This window comes from Episyrphus balteatus, chromosome 1, assembly GCF_945859705.1.
Source record: "Episyrphus balteatus chromosome 1, idEpiBalt1.1, whole genome shotgun sequence".
Taxonomy (NCBI): Eukaryota; Metazoa; Arthropoda; class Insecta; order Diptera; family Syrphidae; genus Episyrphus; species Episyrphus balteatus.
The window spans coordinates 77391284-77414245 of NC_079134.1; the positions used below are offsets into that span (position 1 = coordinate 77391284).

Genomic DNA, 22962 nt, shown 5'->3' on the forward strand with positions numbered 1-22962 from the left:
TTATACCATGTTCCACGCCATCTCCCACTAAGAGCGGAACACTCAAAATGATATTGTTTTTTTTTTTCGATATGACGTTCAAAGTAGTTGCCATAAGAAAAAAAACCTCGAAAAACATTTATTTTACGAATTAATTTGATATGAACGAGTATCAATGTTATGATTGTAAAATGATAATATGTGTTTATATCTTAATCAAGTTTAAAATATATCAAAAAGTATACTAATTCATGTGTAATTTATCTTCAAAAAGTGTAGTAAATCGCAAGCAAACAACAACAAATACTATAGATAATAACGAAACTATTTTGGTCTAATTTTGTTCAAAATTGTTGCAAATAAAAAAAAGTGCTAATCAATTTATATAATTTATGTTCACAAGTAATACTTGTGAAAAATAAAAATAAATAAAAGAATAATTTAATATTTATATATTTTGTATAGTATTTTTTTGTTTCATGCGATTTGCCCACACTTTTTGAATTTTTAAAGCAAACGTTTTTGAAAAGAATCAGAAAAAATTGCACGGGAATTTTTAATTTATAGATTTTCAAAAAGGACATACAAATTAAATGTGGAATCTTGGAACGTGTTTATCATAATAACATTTTGTAACTAATTGTTATTATTATTTAAATTAGTCTTACTGATTGCATTTTTCAAACCCAAAGTGAAAAATTCGAGCAATTCAATGTCAAAGTCGAAACGCGAAGCGGAAAAAAAATTTGCCCACGGGAGAATCAATTTTGAGGTGTGAAAATAAAAAATTCGAGCGAATCTTTCGTTTATATTTCCTTTTTTTTGTGTTTTTTTCCGTGAAAAAATTACTAATTTTTTTTTTTTTTAAATGACAGTTTTGCTTTTTACAGTTCTCACGAATCTGTTCTAACGTGTTCTAAACTGTTCTAGACATCTTAAATGAACCGCAAACTAGAACAGTTGAGAACAGAAAAACATCAATGAGCAATTCAAAACTGTTCTTTTCTGTCCGGAACTGTCCAGAAAAGCTTCGTTGAACACACATTCTTTTTTCTCTATTCCGGATATTGTTGTAGTATCAGAAATTTGGATTTATGAACAACATATTTATGAGATATCCGGTTATAAATTTTATTTAAATTCAAATGAAAATTACGCTGCTGGTGGTGTTGGTATTCACTAAAAACATCCTCGTAAAATCTTGGAATAAATGCTAATATGCTAATTTTTGTTTTCTATCTTTGTTTGGGTATTTTAAATCAAAAATCTAAAGAAAATCTCATGTCCACAAGTCCTAATTTTCTTCGTTTAAAGATTAGGTGTAGATTTAAAAAAAATTGAAAAAAAAACAAGACTCAGATTTTTGTGTCAGATCAGCATGAATAAGGTGCATTACTTTTCAGAGACGGTCTCATTGACTTGTTTGTTGGTTTTTTTGGAATAAATGTTACCTTTAATACCTTTAAATCATTTGGCTTATGTTAGTATACATATAAAAATCTAAAGTTTTCTTATTAAATATTTAAAATCTGTACCTTAACCTGAAAAATTAGGACTTGCGGGCATGAGATTTTTTTAGATTGTTGATATATGTTAGAAAATATCCAAACAAAGATAGAAACCAAAAAATTTGTTTATTAGCACTTATTCCAAGATTTTACAAGGATAATTTTTAGTGCATATCCTAAGTTTCAACCTTTATCAAAAAATATCATTTTTAATAGATACATACATATGTTTTCTTAATTATGAAAGTGGACTTGGTCACTCCTAAAAAAACGATCAAATCCAGCATACAAATAACACAGCCACACAAAAAATTATAAAAGTTCTGACCTGGGGTTGCGACCAGGTTTTTCTTATAGTTTTGGGGTCGCTGAAATCGAATCCGAAGTCCGTTTTGCTCCATTACGTCAGGTTTTCGAGATAACATCAAAAAATGTCACGAAAACAAAAATTTTTTTTCTCTGATCTGGATGTGCTAATATGTTAATCATATAGTTTTTGGATCGCTGAATCCAGAATCGAAGTCAATTTTGCCCTATCACGTCAGGTTTCTGAGATATCCTCAAAAAATGTCAAAAGCAAAAACACAAAATTTCTTATCTGGAGTTGCGACTAGATTTTTCATATAGTTTTTGGGTTGCTTAAACCGAATCCGAAGTCTATTTTGCCGTATCACGTCAGGTTTTTGAAATATCCTCAAAAAATGTCTAAACTAAAAAAAAAGTTCTTATCTGACATTTTTTTAAGGATATCTCAAAAACCTGACGTGATATGGCAAAATAGACTTCGGATTCGGTTTTAGCAACTCAAAAACTATATGAAAAACCTAGTCGCAACTCCAGATAAGAAATTTTGTTTTGTTGGTTTTGACATTTTTTTGATGATATCTCAGAAACCTGACGTGATAGGGCAAAATTGACTTCGAATCTGGATTCAGCGATCCAAAAACTATATGATTAACATATTCGCACATCCAGATCAGAGAAAAAAAATTTTTGTTTTCGTGACATTTTTTGAGGTTATCTCGAAAACCTGACGTGATGGGGCAAAACGGACTTCGGATTCGATTTCAGCGACCCCAAAACTATGAGAAAAACCTGGTCGCAAACCCAGGTCAGAACTTTTATATTTTTTTGTGTGGCTGTGTAATTATTATTTAAGGGGTAAAGTTTATTTGAAAGCAAAATGGCAGTAAATTAACTTCTTTATTGCTCCTTCAGTGATTTCAAAAAAGAAATACAATTAAATCTTTATACGAAAATCATTAAGTAAGTTTTTCTTTAAACAATGCAAAAACTTTCATAATAATAATCATATTTTTTTATTGAATTGCTTTTATTCTTAATGATAATGAATATGACCATAGCTTTTAAAGGTTTTTCGGTAGTAAGTTAACAACTGTTACAATAATAAGGGTTGACAGATGAAAAAGAGGTATAACTTTTTTCAGAGACGTCAGCATTAAGCAGGGCCGGATTAAGGGAAGGCACTCTCTCTTTTTTTACCTTGTATTATAAACAATTGGTCATATCTCAGGCATTAATGAACCGATTTAAAAAATTCAAAGATTTTATTCTCTTGCTAGACATCAATTATAATATTTACTCATTTTGTTTAAAATGACACTTACCGATACTTGCATCTTAGGCCAATCGTTTACGAACTAATTTTTTTTCCTACATGCTTTTTCGTCAGTGATGGTGCTTTTAGCAGGCTCTAGGCTAGTAGTTTAGTTTAAAGCACAGGTTCTGTTAATACCATAGCGCTAACAGAAATTTTGTAGTGAATTTTTTGTTTATTGGAGCCTATTAAAAGATGACACTTTGCCAATAAGCTAATTTATCAATCAGTTCGCTAAGTCCTGATTCTTTTTAGATTACATGCTTCGAACTAATGTTACTTTTTTGGATGTTGATGTATTGCGCAGCATTTTAACGGGATATTCTACGATATCTCGGATGTACTGGTAAGTTTTTTCCTCTTAGTAAAGTTTGTTTTATTCAATTTCATGAATTTTTGGAACAATGCTTTCTGCGTCCCATTTTGACAACTTTTGACAGTGCCGATTTAGGCTTATAGAAGAGATAAGACGTGCAAGTAAAACGTCAGCAAAACGTCAAAATTGATTCTCCCGTGGGCATATTTTTTCCGCTTCGCGTTTGGACTTTGGGATTAAATAGAGTTTGTTATAGTAACCCTAGCTCAATTTATTTGGTAAATAAATTCTTGTTGTTACTTAGTTCTAAAGAGTAGGCATTATGAAAAAAGAGTAAAAAAATTTAAAACACTGTTATTTCTCATTTTTATTTGAAATTCGCAAAAAAGCAACTTTGGTAAGCCTCCTTCTTTCCGGAACAAGATTTAATGGACCGATGTAAGTTCTTTTGCACTCCATACATCACCAAAAGTGAATTTTGTTCGGAAGCTGTCTAGTAAACTTTGTTCCAGAAAGAAGGAGGCTTACCAACGTGCTTTTTTGCGAATTTCATAGTTTTCAACATGCTTTCAAGAGGTTAACTAGTGCTTTTCTTGCTGAATAAGTCCCAAAATTGTGTTTCCTAAGTCTCCTGGGAACCGTTGCTTTCTGGTGAGGAATTCTTCTCTAGAGATTTCATTTCCAGCTCCATGATATTATGGTTCAATCTGAGATTCAAAGTAAACTACGCAAAAAAAAAATTGTCTTTTTTTTTGTGTAATTTTTTGTTTTGTACAGATTCATGGCTGATTCTACTCAGTACTCGTACTCTTGTGTTTCTTTATTACCTAAGACATAATTTGACGCAAACAAATTAGTTCTAAATTGATTTGTTTAAGAGGTAACGGGAATTTTAACTTGTAACAATAAATGCCCTAATTTCAATATTTATTTGCGAAATGTTTCCAATTTTTTTTTTTTAATCTGAGCCTTAACATGTTCAACAGTTGGATACATGCTTAATTAAAAGTATTTCTTTAAACTGTAATCCTACCACCCATATTATATGTGTTGTTATCGGAAGGTTAAAATTTTGTTTGAAAAGTGAAAAATGCGAAAAGTGTTTTTTTTTTCAAATTCTTTTGTTATTAACAAAATCAACCATTATGAAATATATTTTCTATTATATTATATTCCACCAGATATATTTCTTCCATTAATCTCGTTAATTCTTTACTTTTTCCAAAATGAAATTGAAAACCGAATAACGGATTTTTTCAGCCAGTGTTCTCCATCAATAAAAAAAGCTGTACCAGATAAAAAAAATCCTTTTTTTTTCTGTGCTGATGGGATATTTTTATTTTACAATTATAAAATCAAACTAAGGTTGTGTGTCAATTAAGCTGAAAAAAAACCGATGAGAAGCATAATGAAAAATATACCAAAAGTAAAACTTATCAACGAACGCTTATCATTCTTCATATGTAAATTAAAAAAGTTTTTAAAAAACAAAAAATTATTATTATTTCTTCATTTTTTTTCTCCGTTAAAAAATGTATAGTTGGAAACGAATGTGTGGTTTTCTAACAGAATCTGCGCACAACTTGACTGAAATATAGACTTTTGAGATAGTTTTGTATGGGAGAGTATGGTAGGAGTTTCATGAATACCCCTTATGCTCGAAATCAAAATATACCATGAAATCAAAATATAAATAAAATAATAGCCCCCTTAGAAGTTAAAAAAAAAATATTAACTAGGTAGGTACTGCGAATTTTTTTTTTTTTCAGTTCATCCAAATTTTTCCCTACGCCTGTTATCACTATTTTTTTTTTCAAGGAAATGAGCCATTTTTGTCTCATCACACACACAATTACAAAAAAGAAATTACTTTCATTATGTTCCATCACTCCAGAAAAAGGAGTAAAATTTAGAGTACTCCTAAATCGAGTGAAGGAAAACGACATAAGTGTAAGTGATTTTAGATTACCTTTGTAAAAATTAATATTAAAGTATTGAAAAAAATTACGCAGCGTTATGTTCAGGGTTGCGAGTTTATGAATTAAAAAAACACTAAGCCATAAGCTACTCTTTAATTTGTGAATTAAAAAATGTTTAATACATAAGCTTTTTTAGATTTGAGAATTGAACAATATTCAATTCATAAGCTTTTTTTGAATCTGGAATTCAAGAAGTATTTAATTCAGAAGCCTTTAAGAATTCCTGAATTAAAAACAACCTAATTCATAAGCTAGTTTTGAATTATGAATTGAAAAATATTTAATTCATAAGCTATTTTGGAATTGTGAATTGGAATAATTTTCAATTCGTAAGCTATTAGTGACTTAAGAATTAGAATAATTTTCAATTCATAAGCTATTTGTGACTTGTGAATTGGAATAATTTTTAATTCACAAGCTCTTAGAAAATTGATTTGTGAATTAAACTATGTTGAAATTCATAAGCTCTCTCCGGAAAAACGAAAAGATGTGTTTGATGTATAAAAATATCGGCGAGTATAGTACGCTAGATCTCAAAAAGGAGATTTTGTCCCAAAGCCGATGAAAGTGGTTTTGTAGTAATGCAAGGAGTCTCAGGGCTTGGTGGTACAAGGATAGAATTAACAAGTAGTGTCTTAGATTGTATGGGCAAGCTACCACCGTTTATCGTTTTTAAAAGTGGCGCTGTTCAATCCCGATGGATGGCAACTGCTTTCTTTTCAGGAATTCTTTATTCAGCTTTAAAAAAAGGAAGGAATAAACAAGTAGTGTCTTAGATTATTATGGACGTTTCGCTGTATTGCATTAAGATTTTGCAATATTTACTACTGTTAATACATAGTGCAATGCATGAATAACAAATTGATCTATATTTTTATTTTAAATATGAAATATTATTCGATATCATTCTTTGACAGATTACAGAGCATCATATTTTGCAATTAAAATATTCACATTATAGTAATAAATCATTCCTGGGAGCCCTAAAGAATTCTGATTTAGTTATTTCATTTATGTAATTCATAAATAATTGATTGAATTTTTGTTTGTTAAATAAACTCAATAAAAACTTAAATAAAAACATAATTGTTTCATATTTTTTATAATACGATTCACTGCCGTTTCTACTAGTACCAGCTTTTTCATAGGATTTTACTTTTTATCTTTCTCCAAATTTTGCTAGGTACACTTCGTCTTACGTTCATATGAGTTATGGATGTGGCAAAATTTCTAGAATACTAAGAAAAGAAGTAGATCCGAAAAGAAAGGAAGGTACTGGTAAAAACAGCAGTGAATCGACTATGGTATGGTGGTCTCCCACCGTGTGGGTAACTTGGTCTTCATGGACGAAACAATGGATGGGTATACTTACATTTTATTGAACAACCCGCACCAGAGTGTCAAATAATTAGGCTAAAATAGATGGTTTATCTTCAATAAATGTAACGACCTAAGGTACATCTCGGTCTTTTGGAGTGAATTTTTGCTCGAAAGATTTCAAAACCAGATTCAAACGCAACCCAGTCACTTGATTTGGATGCTATTGGCATCAGTAAGACTATTTTGTGAGAAAAGTTAGGAAGCAGTCAAAGGATTAGCTGAAACGAGTCTTATAGAAAGACTGAATAAGATTCGGTTCAAATGTTGCAAAAAACCTAGTAGTGAAACAAAGTAATGGGTGTATACTTAGTATACTTACTTTTGTGACTGAGTGTATATGCATAAATAATTTACAATAATTGTATAATTTTTTGTAGATTTCTTATATTCTACAATAATTATTATTGTAGAGTATACAAAATCTACAAAAAGCATCATTAAAATTTTCGCACCTCGTCGGATAGCCGATTTATTGTCGAAAAACCTTCTTTGTGACTTTTTTTCAAATGACGAAAAACACTCATATGAAATCTTGGTCTAAAGCTTCAAGTTAAGATTTTCTAAGCACCCCTACGTCATATCAAAAATTTAGCTTTCTCGGTTCATTTGCATTTTCAAATGTATGTACAATACATTATATTGACTGGACTGGATGATTTATGAAACGGAAACTTACAATATGTTTGTAGCATACATTACTTATCTTTTAGTAAGAGCTTATGAATTGATTTTTCTACAATTCATAATTCAATCAAAGTCCCTAAGAGCTTATGAATTGAATCTTTTCACAATTCACAAGTCAGAAAGAGCTTATGAATTAAAATTTTGTCGAATTTACAAACACAAACTAGCTTGTGAATTAAATTTTTGTTTAATTCATAATTCAAAACTAGCTTGTGGAAAATTTGTTGAATTCATAATTCAAAGCTAGCTTATGAATTGAATTTTTGTTCAATTGCTAATTAAAAACTAGCTTACGAGTTAATTTTTTGTTTAATTCAAGATTCAAAACTAGCTTGAGAATTAGATTTTTGTTTAAATCATTGAGTTCTAAGAGCTTGGGAATTGTCCGTTGTTGACTCTTGAATTGAATCAGAGCTTAAGCTAGGAAATAGCTTAAGCTTTTGCAACCCTGGTTATGTTATATTGCTTATGAGTGAAAACTTGGTCAAAGAGTTTAATTAAAACTTTAACTATAACATGCCAATAGCTGAGTGAGTTTCTGTCCCAATCTCTTTTGGTCTGGCAGCAGGAATGAAACAGCATTTTCTTGATGGGCATAAGAAGCGGTTCTATTGTGTTGAATAGCATACGATGTTTATAGCTTTGCAAAAATTGAACTCGTAAAACCAGTTAAAACTGATTCTGGAATACGAAACACGCAGAGAATCTCTCCATTCAAAAACTTGGTTGCAATATCTGCAGTAGTTTCTCGTAGGCCCCTAAGATCAACAAATTTCGTTAGCTACTAATAATAAAAATGTTTCCGTTCTTAGATCGTGGATCGTGGTCCAAGAAAATCCATGTAAAGGTGTTAAAATGGGCGTTCGACCACGAAAGTTTTTCTCATGGGCTGTAATCGAACTTGGTTTGATGCTTTTGACGATTTACAGACCTCGAAACTACGAAGGATTTTACTCGAGATGCTATATTCGGCAAAATAAAACTGCTGTCGAAGCCTATGTAATGCTTTATGTAAACCTCCATGCGAAGCCTTAGGTGGCCGATAAGCCAAGGTAAAACTAACCTTCACCTGCAATGGAATCCATATCTTCCATCCAAGTTCATCCTCTAAAGGATTTCCTATGCTGTGTTAACCTCCGCACGAACGAACTGATGGAAATACGACAATCTCTGGCTATATAGCACTATTACAACTTTTCAATTTCTCAAACTAAAGATAAAGTCGATGACAGTCATATTGATACAGTAAAACCCGCTTAAGAGAAACGGTATAATGTATATATAATAAACGGTACCTCTTTCACATAAGCTTGGTTTTCACTTGAAAGAGCCCCCGTTTAAGTGAAAAAATTCAATTATGTGAAGATTATTGCTAGAAACAATTGTAAATATAAATAAACATTTGTGACATAATCAGAAACTCAAATGTCATTTTCGTGATGAGAATGTAGAGAAGGTGAAAAATAAAAAAAGAAATGGATGCGTTCAGCAAATTTATCAACTGTTCGATTATTTTGTTTTTACTTAGCTGAAATAGGTTTCAGGTATGCGGGTTATTAACTTGTATATAGTTGTAAGTGCGAAAAACGTGCTTTTTTGTCAATTTTATTGTGTAGGTACATAAAGCGAATTTAATGTATTTAAAGAATTCGCGATGTATTTACAAAAAAATATTGGGCTTCGTTAGAAACCACTTATGAAAAATATGGACTCTATGATAGGGACTAGGTGGGATATTTTCTCCTAGCTGAGTTACATGTGATCGGGAAGAGCTATCATTAAAATGTATGATTCATATCCTAGCTAAGAATTTATCGAATAGATTAGATTAGATTAGATTAGAATAAGCAACCCTAGATGCTGCCTCAGCTGTTCCAAACCAAATGAAGTTAAACAATCAAAAAATAACTATAAATCAAAATCTTAAATTAATCAAACATAAAAAAATGGAAAACAACAAAAAAAAAATAATGAACTAGTCCATAAAAAAAATATACTTACTTACTTAGGATGACCAGCGCCGTAAGGCGGCTACAATCCACTGTGTAATAAAAAAAAAAAAATAAAAAAAGATAATGCCGAAAAATAGTATTTGAGTCAAAAATAAATCTAAATCGTTTGGTAGAAAATGTTATCATGAAATTGTCTGCTGGATGTGACGACGCGAAAACGGAAATATTTATACTCACTCGAAATAGAATTGAGTTGTTGTTGCAACAGACTTAACAAGGAAAAGATTCAACCCATTTACTGGACGTCCGCTCACAACTTCAAACTCACAATTTAAGTGTAAGAAAGGTCTGTCTAGAAATGAAAAATGATTAATTAAAGTTACGTGTGCAGAAGAAGAGCCCAATAGTCCCACGGGTAAGGAGAGCGCTTGTGGGTGTCGGCTCTCTGATGCTTTTCACACCCACATATCACAAGTATTCGACCTTGGTTGTTATGTACTCCATTTTTATAAGAATCTTTAATTCGAAGTTTAAAAGATTAGGTTTTACAACATGTTTACAAAACATTTCTCACAATTGGATTATAAATCTAATTAGAAAAAAATTACAACTTACAACTCTTAGATAAACCTCGTCTTGATTTTTACCTCGTCTCATTGCATGAATCGCAAAAAAAAAACCATTAAATTAGAAAACAAATGTAATGTTCTTTATTTTGAATTTTTTAACTGTCTTTTTACAATAGCCTTTTGCTTTAGTTCATATTCTATAGACTGATTTTACTTTCTCTTACCATTTATGTTTAATTTTTTCATTTAAATACCAGAATACCTCAAATATCTCAGCACCCTGCTAAGACGGCTACATTGTTCAATTCATGTTTATTATAAGAAAAATGTTTTCAGGATAAACAAAAATCATGCGGGAATCGGCTCAGGAAATTGGCCAAGATGTTTGGCATCAATGGATTTTGGATGCCATTGCCAAAATTCGTTCACAGAAACAACGGCCAAGTGTTCAAAGAATATGCCAAGCAATTGGCAGTCACCATAAATTTCATGAAGACATTGTAGCTGAAAAGCTTGAAGAAGCTGTCAATTCTGGTGCTGTAATAAAAGTTTATAACAAAGGCTTGCATTCTTATAAGGCACCGATGGCAAAAAGAAAAATCACAATAGAAAAAAATACAAATCTTTTTAAGATCGTAGCAAAAGCTGTTCACGACTTGGGGGAGTGTGAAGGATCGACATTTAAAAGCATAGAGAACTATGTACAAAAATTTAACAATATTGAACTGGGAACAGATACGGACTTCAAGCTTGTTATAAAAAACTCTATCAAAAAAGCAATAGATGCAGGTTTTTTAATTCAAGATGGTAAGCTTTACAAAAAAGGACGATCATTGACTACACCCCGCAAATCTGCAGCCACTGCCGAAAGCGTAATAGAAAGAATAAATCAAGTGAGTTCTTGAAAAAAAAAACACTTTAATTTTGCTTTCATTATGTATCATATCTCATTTGCAGGGGGACTCAATGTGTTCTCAATGTTGTGGTACCTCAGAACGAAATGGCAGCGGTATTCCGGAGCCACTTAGCTCATGTGATAATTGTGGAATGTCTCTGCATACTACTTGTGCTAATATTGCCGGTAAATGTAAATCACAATCACAGGTTCTTCTTTATATCTTATCTACAAAAGGCAACAAATGGCATTGCTACAAGTGTAAAGCTTGCGATTCTTGCAATGATCGTCACAAAGGCCCTTGTTTGCTCGATTGCTACCTTTGCCAGAAAAGTTTTCATTTAACTTGCCTAAATCCTGCGTCAGATAAAAAACCCAAGTGTCCATGGAGGTAATTACAAGTAAATTTAAAGTCTCTTTCTTTATTTGGCGTTTTGTTTTCATGTCTTGTGCAGGTGTGATCATTGCTCGGAGCATCAAATGAATGTCAAAAAAAGACCTAACAAAACAAATTCAATTGAAACTACTCCTCGAAGAAGTTTCTCAAAAACTTCTGATAGAACTGCAAAGAAATGGTTAGCAAAAAAGCATATAGCGTTTTAGAAATATATTCAAAATTCTTTTCTGATATTCTCAGGGCTTCAAGAACATCTATGATGATTATAAAAAAAGATGAGATAGATGACTGTAAAGGCACGCAAACAAAAGACAATTATACGTCTGATTGTGGTAGTGAAGGTAATAAAAGGAGTAATTTGCAATCCAATGCAAAAAGAAAACATTTACAGACTGTGTTTGGAGATTTGAAAAGTAAACCATCAACCACAACATCATCGTTTCAATATCATGACATCAAGAAAAATGACAAAATGTCTAAAGAAAAACAGAAATTTTTCAGACATTCTGCTTTTAATAGCGATCGGATGGTAAAATCTGGATTTAGTTATCAGCATTCACCTAAATCGAAAAATGCCTATTTGAGCAATTCTTTGCAACAAGAATTAGATATTAAGTTGAATCCAACTCATGGTGAAAGACAGCGAAAGCTTTCAGAAACATCTTCAACTTGTTCGTCGAGTGACAACGACGATGATGAAAATGATGGAGACAGTACTTCATCAGACTCTTGCTCATCTAGCAGTTCGACGGACTCAAGTGGAAGTAGCTGCGAAAGTTCTTCTTCTGGTGACGACGATGAAGATGATGATGAAACAGAAAAAAGTGATAGATCAGAAATGACAATGTCCCGAAGCAGTAAGAAAAGTTCTTCAAACACAACTGAAAAGTTAGATGAACTTAAGTGTAGTATATTTCAAAGTGATGATTCTAATGTTAAAGATGAGAATGTTTGGGGTTTTGCAGCTGTTGCTAAAAACGAAGTTGATATATTTGCCAAAGCAAACAATGTATCACCATCAAAAGAAATCAAAAAGAAGAACATTCAGCTTAAAGGATTGTTTGATGGGTTGTCGCACATATTTACTACTTCTAACTTTTCTCGTACAAATATCAAAGTTAAAGATGGTGGTGCTAAGGAAGCAGAAGCCTTCAGTTCTGAGACTACAAAAAGTCCAAAAGAAACTAAGAAATCATTTAAAAATTTTGAAAATGATGACAGTCTTTCCGCAAGCGTTCAAGAGAAAAGGAATGTTTGTAAGCAAAATGCGATGCCTAATCAAAACTTACAACTAACATCTACAATCAACAGTGATTCAGAAGTCGCTTCCAAGAACTTGTTTTTGGGGAGCTCTTCATTATCTTCAAATACCAACGATTTGAGTCAGAATGTTTATCTGGACAAAATTACAGTAAAAAAACGTATTACTCCCCTTGTATCGATGCCATTAGAAAAAAAGAATGCTTTTGTAAAACAGCCATCCAACGAAGAAGTTCCTTATCTGACACAAAAAACTGTACTAAATGCTGTAGAATGTTGTAATGAAGATAATCTCGAATTAGGCAAAGGATTTTTCGAAGTTAAAAATCAACTCGACTTTGCACAGTTAAGAGAAAAGAGTCAACAATTTAATATATTTGAAAATGACGAATCGAGTGAATTAAGTAATTCATATTGTCTTCCACATTTGGGTAAGAAACAGTTATAAACATTCATTTTATTATATTAAAAAATTGTTTTAAAAAATACAAGGTTAAAGTATAGCCTACATTGATTATTATATTACATTTACTGATTAAATTTATGAAGTAGTCATCGGCCTTCCTCAACTGGGAGCATCGTTTTCCCAGTTTATTTTTCTGGGGTACTCCGTTGGTGCTTTTTCTATAGCATTTTTTTTGACTAAAATTACTTTAAGTAAAAAAAACATCAAATAATGTAGTCATCGCTAAATAATAATGACATTGGTCCACGCGCTCCATAGAGTACAAGGTTTTATATTCTAGACGAAAAAATGGAATCGAAAATTAATTAAAATGTGGCATTCCCACAAGTATTTTCAAATAACCCCAAATTCATAGTGATTACTCTAGCTTGTGCTACTAAACCTCTGACCTAATTTTTTAAGTAGTCAAAGAACGTTTTTTAGCATTTTCTAACGGTAATATTTCAAGAACGAGAGTTGATCAATTGTTTCTTTCGGATTCAAGTTCAGCATACCGAAAACATTTGGAGAAGTATAATTTGTTTTTCGTTTTTTTTTTAAATTTATATACAAATGTATGCATATTAGAGTGTCCGTTATTTCCCAAAGTGATGTTTTCGGGGGAGTCACCTCCCAGATCGAAAGCTTAGGACCTAAATAAGGGGAATTTAGCAAAAAAAAAATGTTTGGAGGTCATTAATCTTGCCTCTAGGGTTATACTTTCCCCATAAGATTTGTATGGGAAATTTTTAACATTTTACACAAATTTTTTTTTCTCTCGAGTTAAGTCATCTATTTTTAAAATGTTTGTGGATTCTGGTTGGAAAATAGTTCCTTTAAAAGATCACATTCAAAATTTCCCGTTAAAAACTTTTTTCATAATTATTTCGGTTTTTGAAATTATTGGCTGTTTTCGTAGTTTTTGGTTTTACGTTTTATTTTATTCTTCTTAAAGTACACCACCTATCACAAAATTTTAAATGCAGTTTTATTGGTTTTTAATTCTTTTCAAATATTGTTTTTATATTTTTTATTTTTTTTTCGAACTACAAAAGATTTGTTTACAATATTTTAATTAAACTTTGTTTAACAATTATCCACCTAAAAAATGACATAAAAAAATTGCAAACAAAAAGGATAAAGTATTTAATAATATTTATTTATTATTTTTCATTTCTTCCTTTTTGATTCTTTTTATTATTTTAAATAATGTTTCTAACAATATGTTTGTGGTAGGTGATATCTGGTCCACAAATCATATATTTATTTATCTGAACACATTCATTCGGAAATAAAAGCTTTTAAAGTCGTTATAACTGTTTCTTCTACTCCAAGAATGGCCTTCCTTATACTTTTACACTCCTTTTCATCAGAATAGGTACACAACTTTTCAAAAGTTCATTAATCGTTTGTCCCCAATAGTGGTGCGTGATCTAACAAGGTTTTATTGTTTTTTGATAGTTTAAGATGTTAGGAAAAGCAACGGCTAAAATTATTTCAAAATGGACCATAACTTTCCCATTGTTTTTCTTGTAAAGTATATTTTGAGGAAAAATTAACTTATTTTTTTCGTCATCAGAATAGGTACACCCTTTTTATCTCTAATGTTTTTTGTGGATTTCGGTCAAATTTACCATTAAAACAAATAACTGGAATTTCCTAAGTGTAATTTAATAATAATACTACCATTTTGAAAAAAAATCGGTTGATTAAAATCGCTAAATTTTGGCGAAAACATCTTGAGAAATAAAACAAACAATGAAGATTATTTACAATTGACTTAAAATTAACTTATGTCTAAGATTCATTGATAGATACAAAATTTTGTTGGCACAAAGGGGGCCTAACCTTATACAATGACTAAGTTATAAAATATAAATAAATATTATACATGGATAAACTTAATTTAAAGTCTGCTGACTAGGTTGTCCTCGGGGTGTTCAGACCCGGATGTCCAGTTGTGGGGTTGTTTGAGTTGGGTTGGTGCGTTAGCCACGGTAGTAAGCCGACTGGGTGTCGGCGTAAAAGTTAACTTCTTCGCTGTCCATTGAAATTATGTTCTCAGCCAGTATATCCAAAGCGCAAAGGTACCTAGGTTCCGGATGTCGTTGTTGGGACGTTAAGAATGGTAACAATTATTTGCAAATGAATATTCAAGAAACTTTTCCTTAATTCTCTAGTATTTGTGAACCAGCATACTGATTTTTTCAATAGGACCACGGCTCCTACCACAAAAAATGCTCTGTTAAATATTGGGAAGAAGTGCAAATTAAGGAAGTTTCTCAGTATCTGCCATAGAAAACAACCCTTAACCTTGAAGAAATGAAAATAATAAATAAATATTATTAAATACTTTACCCTTTTTGTTTGCAATTTTTTTGATGTCATTTTTTAGGTGGATAATTGTTTAACAAAATTCAATTAAAATATTGTAAACAAATCTTTTGTAGATCGAGAAAAATAAATTTAAACATATAAAAATAGCAAAAATTTCAAATAAAAATTTAAATTTTTGATTTATACACACATTTTTTAATTCAATATTTGAAAAAAATTAAAAACCAATAGAACTGCATTTAAAATTGTGTGATAGGTTGTGTACTTTAAGAAGAATTAAATAAAACTTAAAAGCAAAAACTACGAAAACAGCTAATAATTTCAAAAACCGAAATAATATATGAAAAAAGTTTTTAACGGGAAATTTTGAATGTGATCTTTTAAAGGAACTATTTTCCAACCAGAATCCACAAACATTTTAAAAATAGATCACGGTGGGCAGGAAGCATCGATAGTTTTGACAAAAATGTCGACAAAAACTGCAAACTGGGTTGAATTTGTTGATGATAATAGGTGCAAAATCCGTTGGAATTGAAATCCTAACTGCTCCTTTTCAAAAAATATTCATATTTTTATATTTCAAATCGGGACAACTTGGAATAAAAATCAAAAGTTCTTTTCTAAGAAGATATGTATTTAATAGTTTTTTATACTCAATACATTGTAAATTATATGTACATACATATGTGCCCTTAATTATTAAAGTAGACTAAGTCACTCCTAAAAATGGCCTCAAATCTAGCCTTAAAATAATTATAATTTAAGGGGTAAAGTTTATTTGAAAGCGAAATTGCAGTAAATAAATTTCTTTATTGCTCCTCTAGTGATTTCATAAAAGAAATATAATTAAATCGTTATAAGAAAATTGTTTTTTAAGTTTTTCTTTAAACAATGTCGATGCTTCCTGCCCACCGTGAGATGATTTAACTTGAGAGAAAAAAAATTTTATGTAAAAGTTAAAAATTTCCCATACAAATTTGTATGGGGAAAGTATGACCTAGAGGCACGGGTTAATGACCTCCAAAAAAATTTGTTTTGCTAAATTCCCCTTATTTAGGTCCTAAACTAAATGTATATGTACATATGTGTTTTGGAATGTCAATTTTCCATTATGTTTTAGGGTGCGCCTTATATTGGGTAAAAAAAATTTTTGTTAATTTTAACCGTCCCAACCCGCCATTTTGTTCTTTGTCTTGGAAAAAAAATTGTCAATCTTATATATAATTCTCCTGTGCTTTTGTTTGTGACCCTACTCCTTCTAAACGACTTGATAGATTTTTCTGAAATTTGGTGGGTGTGATAAGGTCCATCCGAGACAGGTTTTGTTTTATAATTGGACCCGGTAGGTGGCGCTATTGTCAAGGTACAGTACATTCTCGATTAACGCAACTAATTAAAACAAGGGTGGTTGCAATGACCGAGGTTGTTGCAATGACCGAGTAAATAATTTTTAGGTTCAATATGAGATGAAAAGCGAAAATATCAGAAACGCAACACTAACAAATATATTTAATGCAACAAATTTCTGTCCAATAAAATATAATTGATATGAAACGAAACGAATGGAAGTTAATTCATTACGATAAGTACGTAATTATGAATGTTTAGTTCTTTATCCAAATTTAATTATTTTATTTCGAAAAAATGGGATATTTTTGTTTGGATTTTTTAGTTTGTTAGATTTTAAAAATTGACATATCTAGCAATTTTTGAACAATCAACATTTTTTCAATAAGGGTTAAATTTTGGTCAGTTCATTGTATTTTTGTATTGAAAGTTGCACTTATCGAGTCAATTTTTGTACAAGAGTTGCGATTACTGCGTCAACAATGATAAAAATTGGGGTGTTGCGAAAATCGAGGAGTTGCGTGAATCGAGAGTTGCGTTAATCGAGAACGTACTGTATATGCAAATTCCGTATTTGGGGTCAAATGACTGAACAGATTTTTGTGTATGCGATAAGGTCTATCCGAGACAGGTTTTGTGCTATAATTGGACCCGGTAGGTGGCGCTGTTGTCAAGTTTAATTCAAATTCCGTATTTGGAGTCGAATGACTGGATATTTTTTGTGAAATTTTGTGTGTGTGATAAGGTTTGCCCCAGACAGGTTTTGTGTTATAATTGGACCCTGTAGGTTGCGCTGTAGTCAAGTTATAGGCAAATTCCATGTTTGGGGAATGATTGGACAGATTTTTGTGAAATTGTTTGTGAATGATAAGGTTCATTCGAGTCAGATTTTGTTTAATAATTGGACCCAGTAGGTGCCGCTGTTGTTAAGTTATAGGAAAATTGCATATTTTGAACGATCGACTTGTGAAATTTTGTGTGTGTGATAAGGTTCATTGTACACATCGTCGCCCTAGTATTGAAGTGCCGTATACGCCATTTTTACATTTTTGGGAAATCGCACTTAAATGTTCGGAAGATAATTGCGAAAGAACTAACAGCTGGTATTTTTTGATATTTTAGTATGATATATAATTAAAATTTGTCTTTTATATATGTACATGTTATTGGACATCTGCAATTCGTTTAGTTTTCAAAATATTTAAATTTTTGTCCAAAATGAGTTTGCCGTATACGCCATGAAAATCAGAAGTTTCTTTTATTCATATACACGTACGTCAAAAAAATACATAACGTACGTCAAAACAATTCTCAAAATTTTCTTGCATTGCATGAAAAATTTGACGTAAATGCCAAAATTTCTTGTTTTTGTCAAAACAATAGTGAATATCTCGGCAACGAAAAAAGATAGAAAAAAACGGATAGCAGATTTGAAAAGAGCAACTTCGAAAACATACGACTGCATACCTAGTTCAAAAAATGCAATTTGGCGTATACGGCACTCCAATACTAGGGCGACAACATGTTTTGTTTCATAATTGGACCCGGTAGGTTGCGCTGTTGTAAAATCTTAAGAAAATTGCATATTTTAAACGAACGACTTGACAAATCTTTGTAAAATTTTATGTGTGTGATATGGACCCGGTAAGTATCGCTGTTATCAAGTTATAGTGAAATTCCATATTTGGAGTTTGAAAGACTGTATAGATTTTTGTGAATTTTTGTGTATGTGATAAGGTTCATTCGAGACAATTTTTTTTTCATAAATGGACCCGGAAGGTGACGCTGATGTCAAGATATAAGCAAATTCAATATTTGGGGTTTAAAATCATTCAACTGTCTTAAGTTGGACTTGACTTTATGTTATTTGGCTTTTAAGATGAAATTATAATCTAAAGCACACTGGTAACGGGCAATGAAACGGGAGAATGTGTCATAATTGTCGTGTATGCAGCTGGATTTCATCGATTTATTAGGTAGGTGTTATCATATCAAAAAAAAAAAAAAACACCAAAACCAATTTTGACTGCCCAATTCATCAGTTTTATTGTTAAAATTTAACATAGGAACACATTATTAAAAAGACCCCGCGCATTTTGTATGGGAAGTGGCCCTCGGTGAAATTGTCTGAAATTTTAGTGTGTTGTTCTCTTGAAGCTCCTGATCAAAATATAGGCAGAAAGTCGAAAAATGGACAGTTTTTAAGATAACGGTTTTTTTTCCGATGACTATTTCAAACCTTTTATTATGATAGTAACTCTCTATATGTGTTTGCGTTATTTTTTAGTGGAATTCATAGGTTTAGGCTCGCTGAAACCGAATCCGAAGTCTATTTTGCCCCATCACTTCGGGTTTTCATAATAACGGGCTTCAAGAGAACAACATACTAAAATTTCAGATAATTTCACCGAGGGCCACTTCCCATACAAAATGTGCGGGGTCCTTTGTAAAGAGTCGTATTTTTTAAGTGTATGGAGTCGTTAAATTAAATAAAAAGATTCTAACTTTCATTTCAAAATAATCCAACTTAATAAAATTTAAACTTACTAAGTATACAAATTTTGATTGTAGCCACGAGGCGTAGATGATTATCAAGAAAAAAGATTTTGGGTTAAGCCTTCTATTTTTACATTTTACATTTTGATAGAAAAAGGAAATAAAAGAAATTAGAAGAAATTAATGAAATTTGAAAAAATGTGTGACGTAACGTAATGTCAAATAAATTGAAAATTCAGAAAATTCGTATTTTCTAAAAGCCCAATTTTTGAAGTGCCGAATTTTTCGGATGCCTTTTTGAAATATTTATGGAAAAAAGTTTGGAAGAGTTGAAAACGAATTGTGCTACTTTTTGTGGTGCACTTCAGAAGTGAGCATTTTGCAATCTTACTTACATAAGTTCTAAAGTGAAAGTTTAAAAGTAAACTAATTTTTCTAACTAAAATACCACTGAAAACTTACAAAAATGTGTTAAGAACCTTACATATTTCGAATTCCAAACAAACAAAAATTCAATCTGCAGTCGAATCAATCTGCATTGAAAAAAATTTGCTATTTTTCCGGAGGATTCCGGAAGACTCTATCTGAAACTCTTTTTGAGACGGATTCACATACATTTTCACACACACTACAATATACAATTGCAAAACGTCAAACCCAACTATAATTTGGGACAAAACAAAATTTAATAAACCAGAGCCTTTAAGCCTGAACTACATAGAAACACAAAGTGAAAAAAGTAAAAATAATACAGTAAAATAAGGAGAAAAAAGGGGTAAATCTCGGAATGAATGTTAGTAGAAATTTTTTTTGCTCAATATCTTCCTTTTACCATTCTATAACATATCTCAAAAGTCTAGAAAAATCTCATGTCCGCTTGTCCTTGTCCGATTTCAAGGTCAAATCGCGAAATGGAGATTTTCAAAATTAGCAAAAATAGGCTATGGTATTATATACACATATGATACATGATTTCAAGGTATTTTTTAATACTGATTCCAAAAAACCTAAAATCAAGACAATCTGACGTCTCTGGAAAAAGTTATACCTGTTTTTCATCTGTCAACTCATATTATTATAACAGTTGCAAACTTACTGCCGAAAAACCCTTAAAAGTTATGGTGGATGAACCAAATTTTGCATGAAGATTTTAGAATCCATCATTATTAAAAATCAAAACAATCCATTACAAAAAATATATATACCTACGAAATAATGGTATTTTTTGATGGAGCGGCAAATTTTAGGATATGCACTAAAGAAGATTCTTGTTCATCTAAGGAATAATTGCTAATGGGCTAATTTTTTCATTTTGATCTTTGTTTGGATATTCTATAACTACCCTCCAAAATCTAAAAAAATCTCATGTCCGCAAGTCTTAATTTTCTTGGTTTGAAAATAAGGTGCAGATTTTAAAAGATTGAAAAACTTCACTTCAGATATTTGTGTCAGATCAACATGAATAAGGTGCATTACTTTTCAGGGATGGTCAGGTTGACTTGTTTGTGAGTTTTGTTGGAATAAGTGTTAAAAAATACCTTTAAATCATGTCGCTTATGTTGGTATACATATACAAATTTAAACTTTTCTTATTAATTTTTTAAAATCTGCACCTTATTTTCAAACCAAGAAAATTAGGATTTGGGGACATGAGATTTTTTTAGATTTTTGAGGGTAGTTAAAGAATATCCAAACAAAGATTAAAATGAAAAAATTAGCCCATTAGCAATTTTTCCTTAGATGAACAAGAATCTTCTTTAGTGCATATCCTAAAATTTGCCGCTCCATCAAAAAATACCATTATTTCGTAGGTATATATATTTTTTGTAATGGATTGTTTTGATTTTTAATAATGATGGATTCTAAAATCTTCATGCAAAATTTGGTTCATCTACCATAACTTTTAAGGGTTTTTCGGCAGTAAGTTTGCAACTGTTATAATAATATGAGTTGACAGATGAAAAACAGGTATAACTTTTTCCAGAGACGTCAGATTGTCTTGATTTTAGGTTTTTTGGAATCAGTAAAAAATACCTTGAAATCATGTATCATATGTGTATATAATACCCATAGCCGTAGCTAGGATTTCATTTCGGGGGGGGTTAGCTCAGACCAAACAAAATTTTTTTTTAGAAATCACAATACTTTGTATCAACTATATGTAGCTGCAGTCGATTCTAAATCCCGCTAAATCAAATAGTCATTTGAACTGTGCAGAAGCGAAACATTTGCCAATATCCTTTTTAAGTATTTTTTTGGAGAGGAATTCGTAGTTAAAAGTTTAAAAAAGCCCTGCTTACGGTAAACGAATTTAAAAATGGCCGAATATTCAGCGGCATCTCTAGTTTTTTAGGTACAAAGAGTGATAAGTTGGTTGATATAAATTGCGAGCGTAAGCGAGCAAGAAAATTTTTTTTAAGAAACAAATTTTAACCATTCTAAGGCTTTATAAAAAAATTATTTCGTACAATTTAATACATAAAACATTGAAAAATTGAATTTTTCTTGCACTGAAATTTTGTAGCAGAAAATTGACAGGTACATTCTATCTATTGAGTTCTAAATGAAATTAGCAATACTTAAAAACCAAAATTTTAAATAATCCAAGTTGTTTCACATGAGCTAATTACACTGGTCAACAAGGTTTTTGTTACAGAAACCAGGGTATACTTTTCTATAAGCTGAGCTCGAATCCGAAATCAGAAAAATTCTATCACATCACGTTTTGGAGATATTCCCGTTAGAAAATCGAAAATGCCGATTTTTACCAGTTTTCAAAGTTATTTTTTAACGTTAACTTATTTTTTTTAAATTAAATTTATAACAGTTTCTAAAAGAATTGTGTCCAAATTTGAAAGTGATTGGTACAGAACTTTTCGATATTTGCTATTAAAAGCAAATAAATATGAGATGCCCCACACTTTGATTTCAAGTTATGATTTCTCGAGGAAGAAAATAGATATTTAAAAGATTTAAACGGATTTAGAGAGACAAAACTTAATTCTTTTAGAAACTGTTACAAATTCAATTTAAAAAAAATAAGTAAACGCTAAAAAATAACCCTGAAAACTGGTAAAAAGCGGTATTTTCGATTTTCTAACGGGAATATCTCAAAAACGTGATGTGATCGAATTTTTCTGACTTCGGTTTCGAATCACACAAAAAACCTATAGAAGAGTATACCCTGGTTTCTGTAACAAAAAAGAAGTTTAATTTTGTTGACCAGTGTTATACTTCACTTTGAAATTTAACAATAAACTGAAATTGTTTAATTTTATAATTTGAAACAAAAGAATAATGAAATGTTGTAAATACAGTGCTTTGCAAAAGTATAATCGCACCATATAAAAATGCTATTTATATAAAACCGAGTATTGCAGCGACACCCTACTATTTTTTTATCAAAAAACAAGAATATTGAGAAGAACAAAATGTCCCGTTTCTTTCTCTTATAATTTTTAGAAATAAAAACAAGTTTTTCTTCCATTGCAAAAGTATAATCGCATTTTTTTTATTTTGAGTATGGCCAACAAGGTTTTTGTTACAGAAACCAAGATATACTTTTCTAAAGGTTTTTTATGTGCTGAGCTCGAATCCGAACTCAGAAAAATTCTATCACATTGCGTTTTTGAGATATTCCCGTTAGAAAATCGAAAATCCCGCTTTTTACCAGTTTTCGAGGTTATTTCCTAGCGTTGGTAGGTACCACAGTCTCTGAATAAACCGATACATTTATTTTCGCTTACATACTGGATTTAAGGTTATCATAGAACAAAAGTGGGTAATAAGCAACTGAAGAT

The 22962-nt window shown here is 31.0% G+C and overlaps 1 protein-coding gene across 3 annotated transcripts in view; it reads left to right on the forward strand.

The window, feature by feature from the left end:
- LOC129905215 (uncharacterized) overlaps positions 1–22962 on the forward strand; it is a 174278-nt gene that overhangs the window by 46534 nt on the left and 104782 nt on the right. For 2 of the 3 annotated variants that reach the window (XM_055980636.1, XM_055980638.1), the window contains exons 2-5: positions 10243–10878; positions 10943–11271; positions 11336–11455; positions 11518–12968. In XM_055980636.1, coding sequence (XP_055836611.1) covers positions 10336–10878; positions 10943–11271; positions 11336–11455; positions 11518–12968 — 2443 coding nt within the window. In that variant the 5' untranslated portion in view covers positions 10243–10335. The remainder of the gene's footprint in view (positions 1–10242; positions 10879–10942; positions 11272–11335; positions 11456–11517; positions 12969–22962) is intronic. The other variant, XM_055980637.1, reaches the window with a different exon arrangement.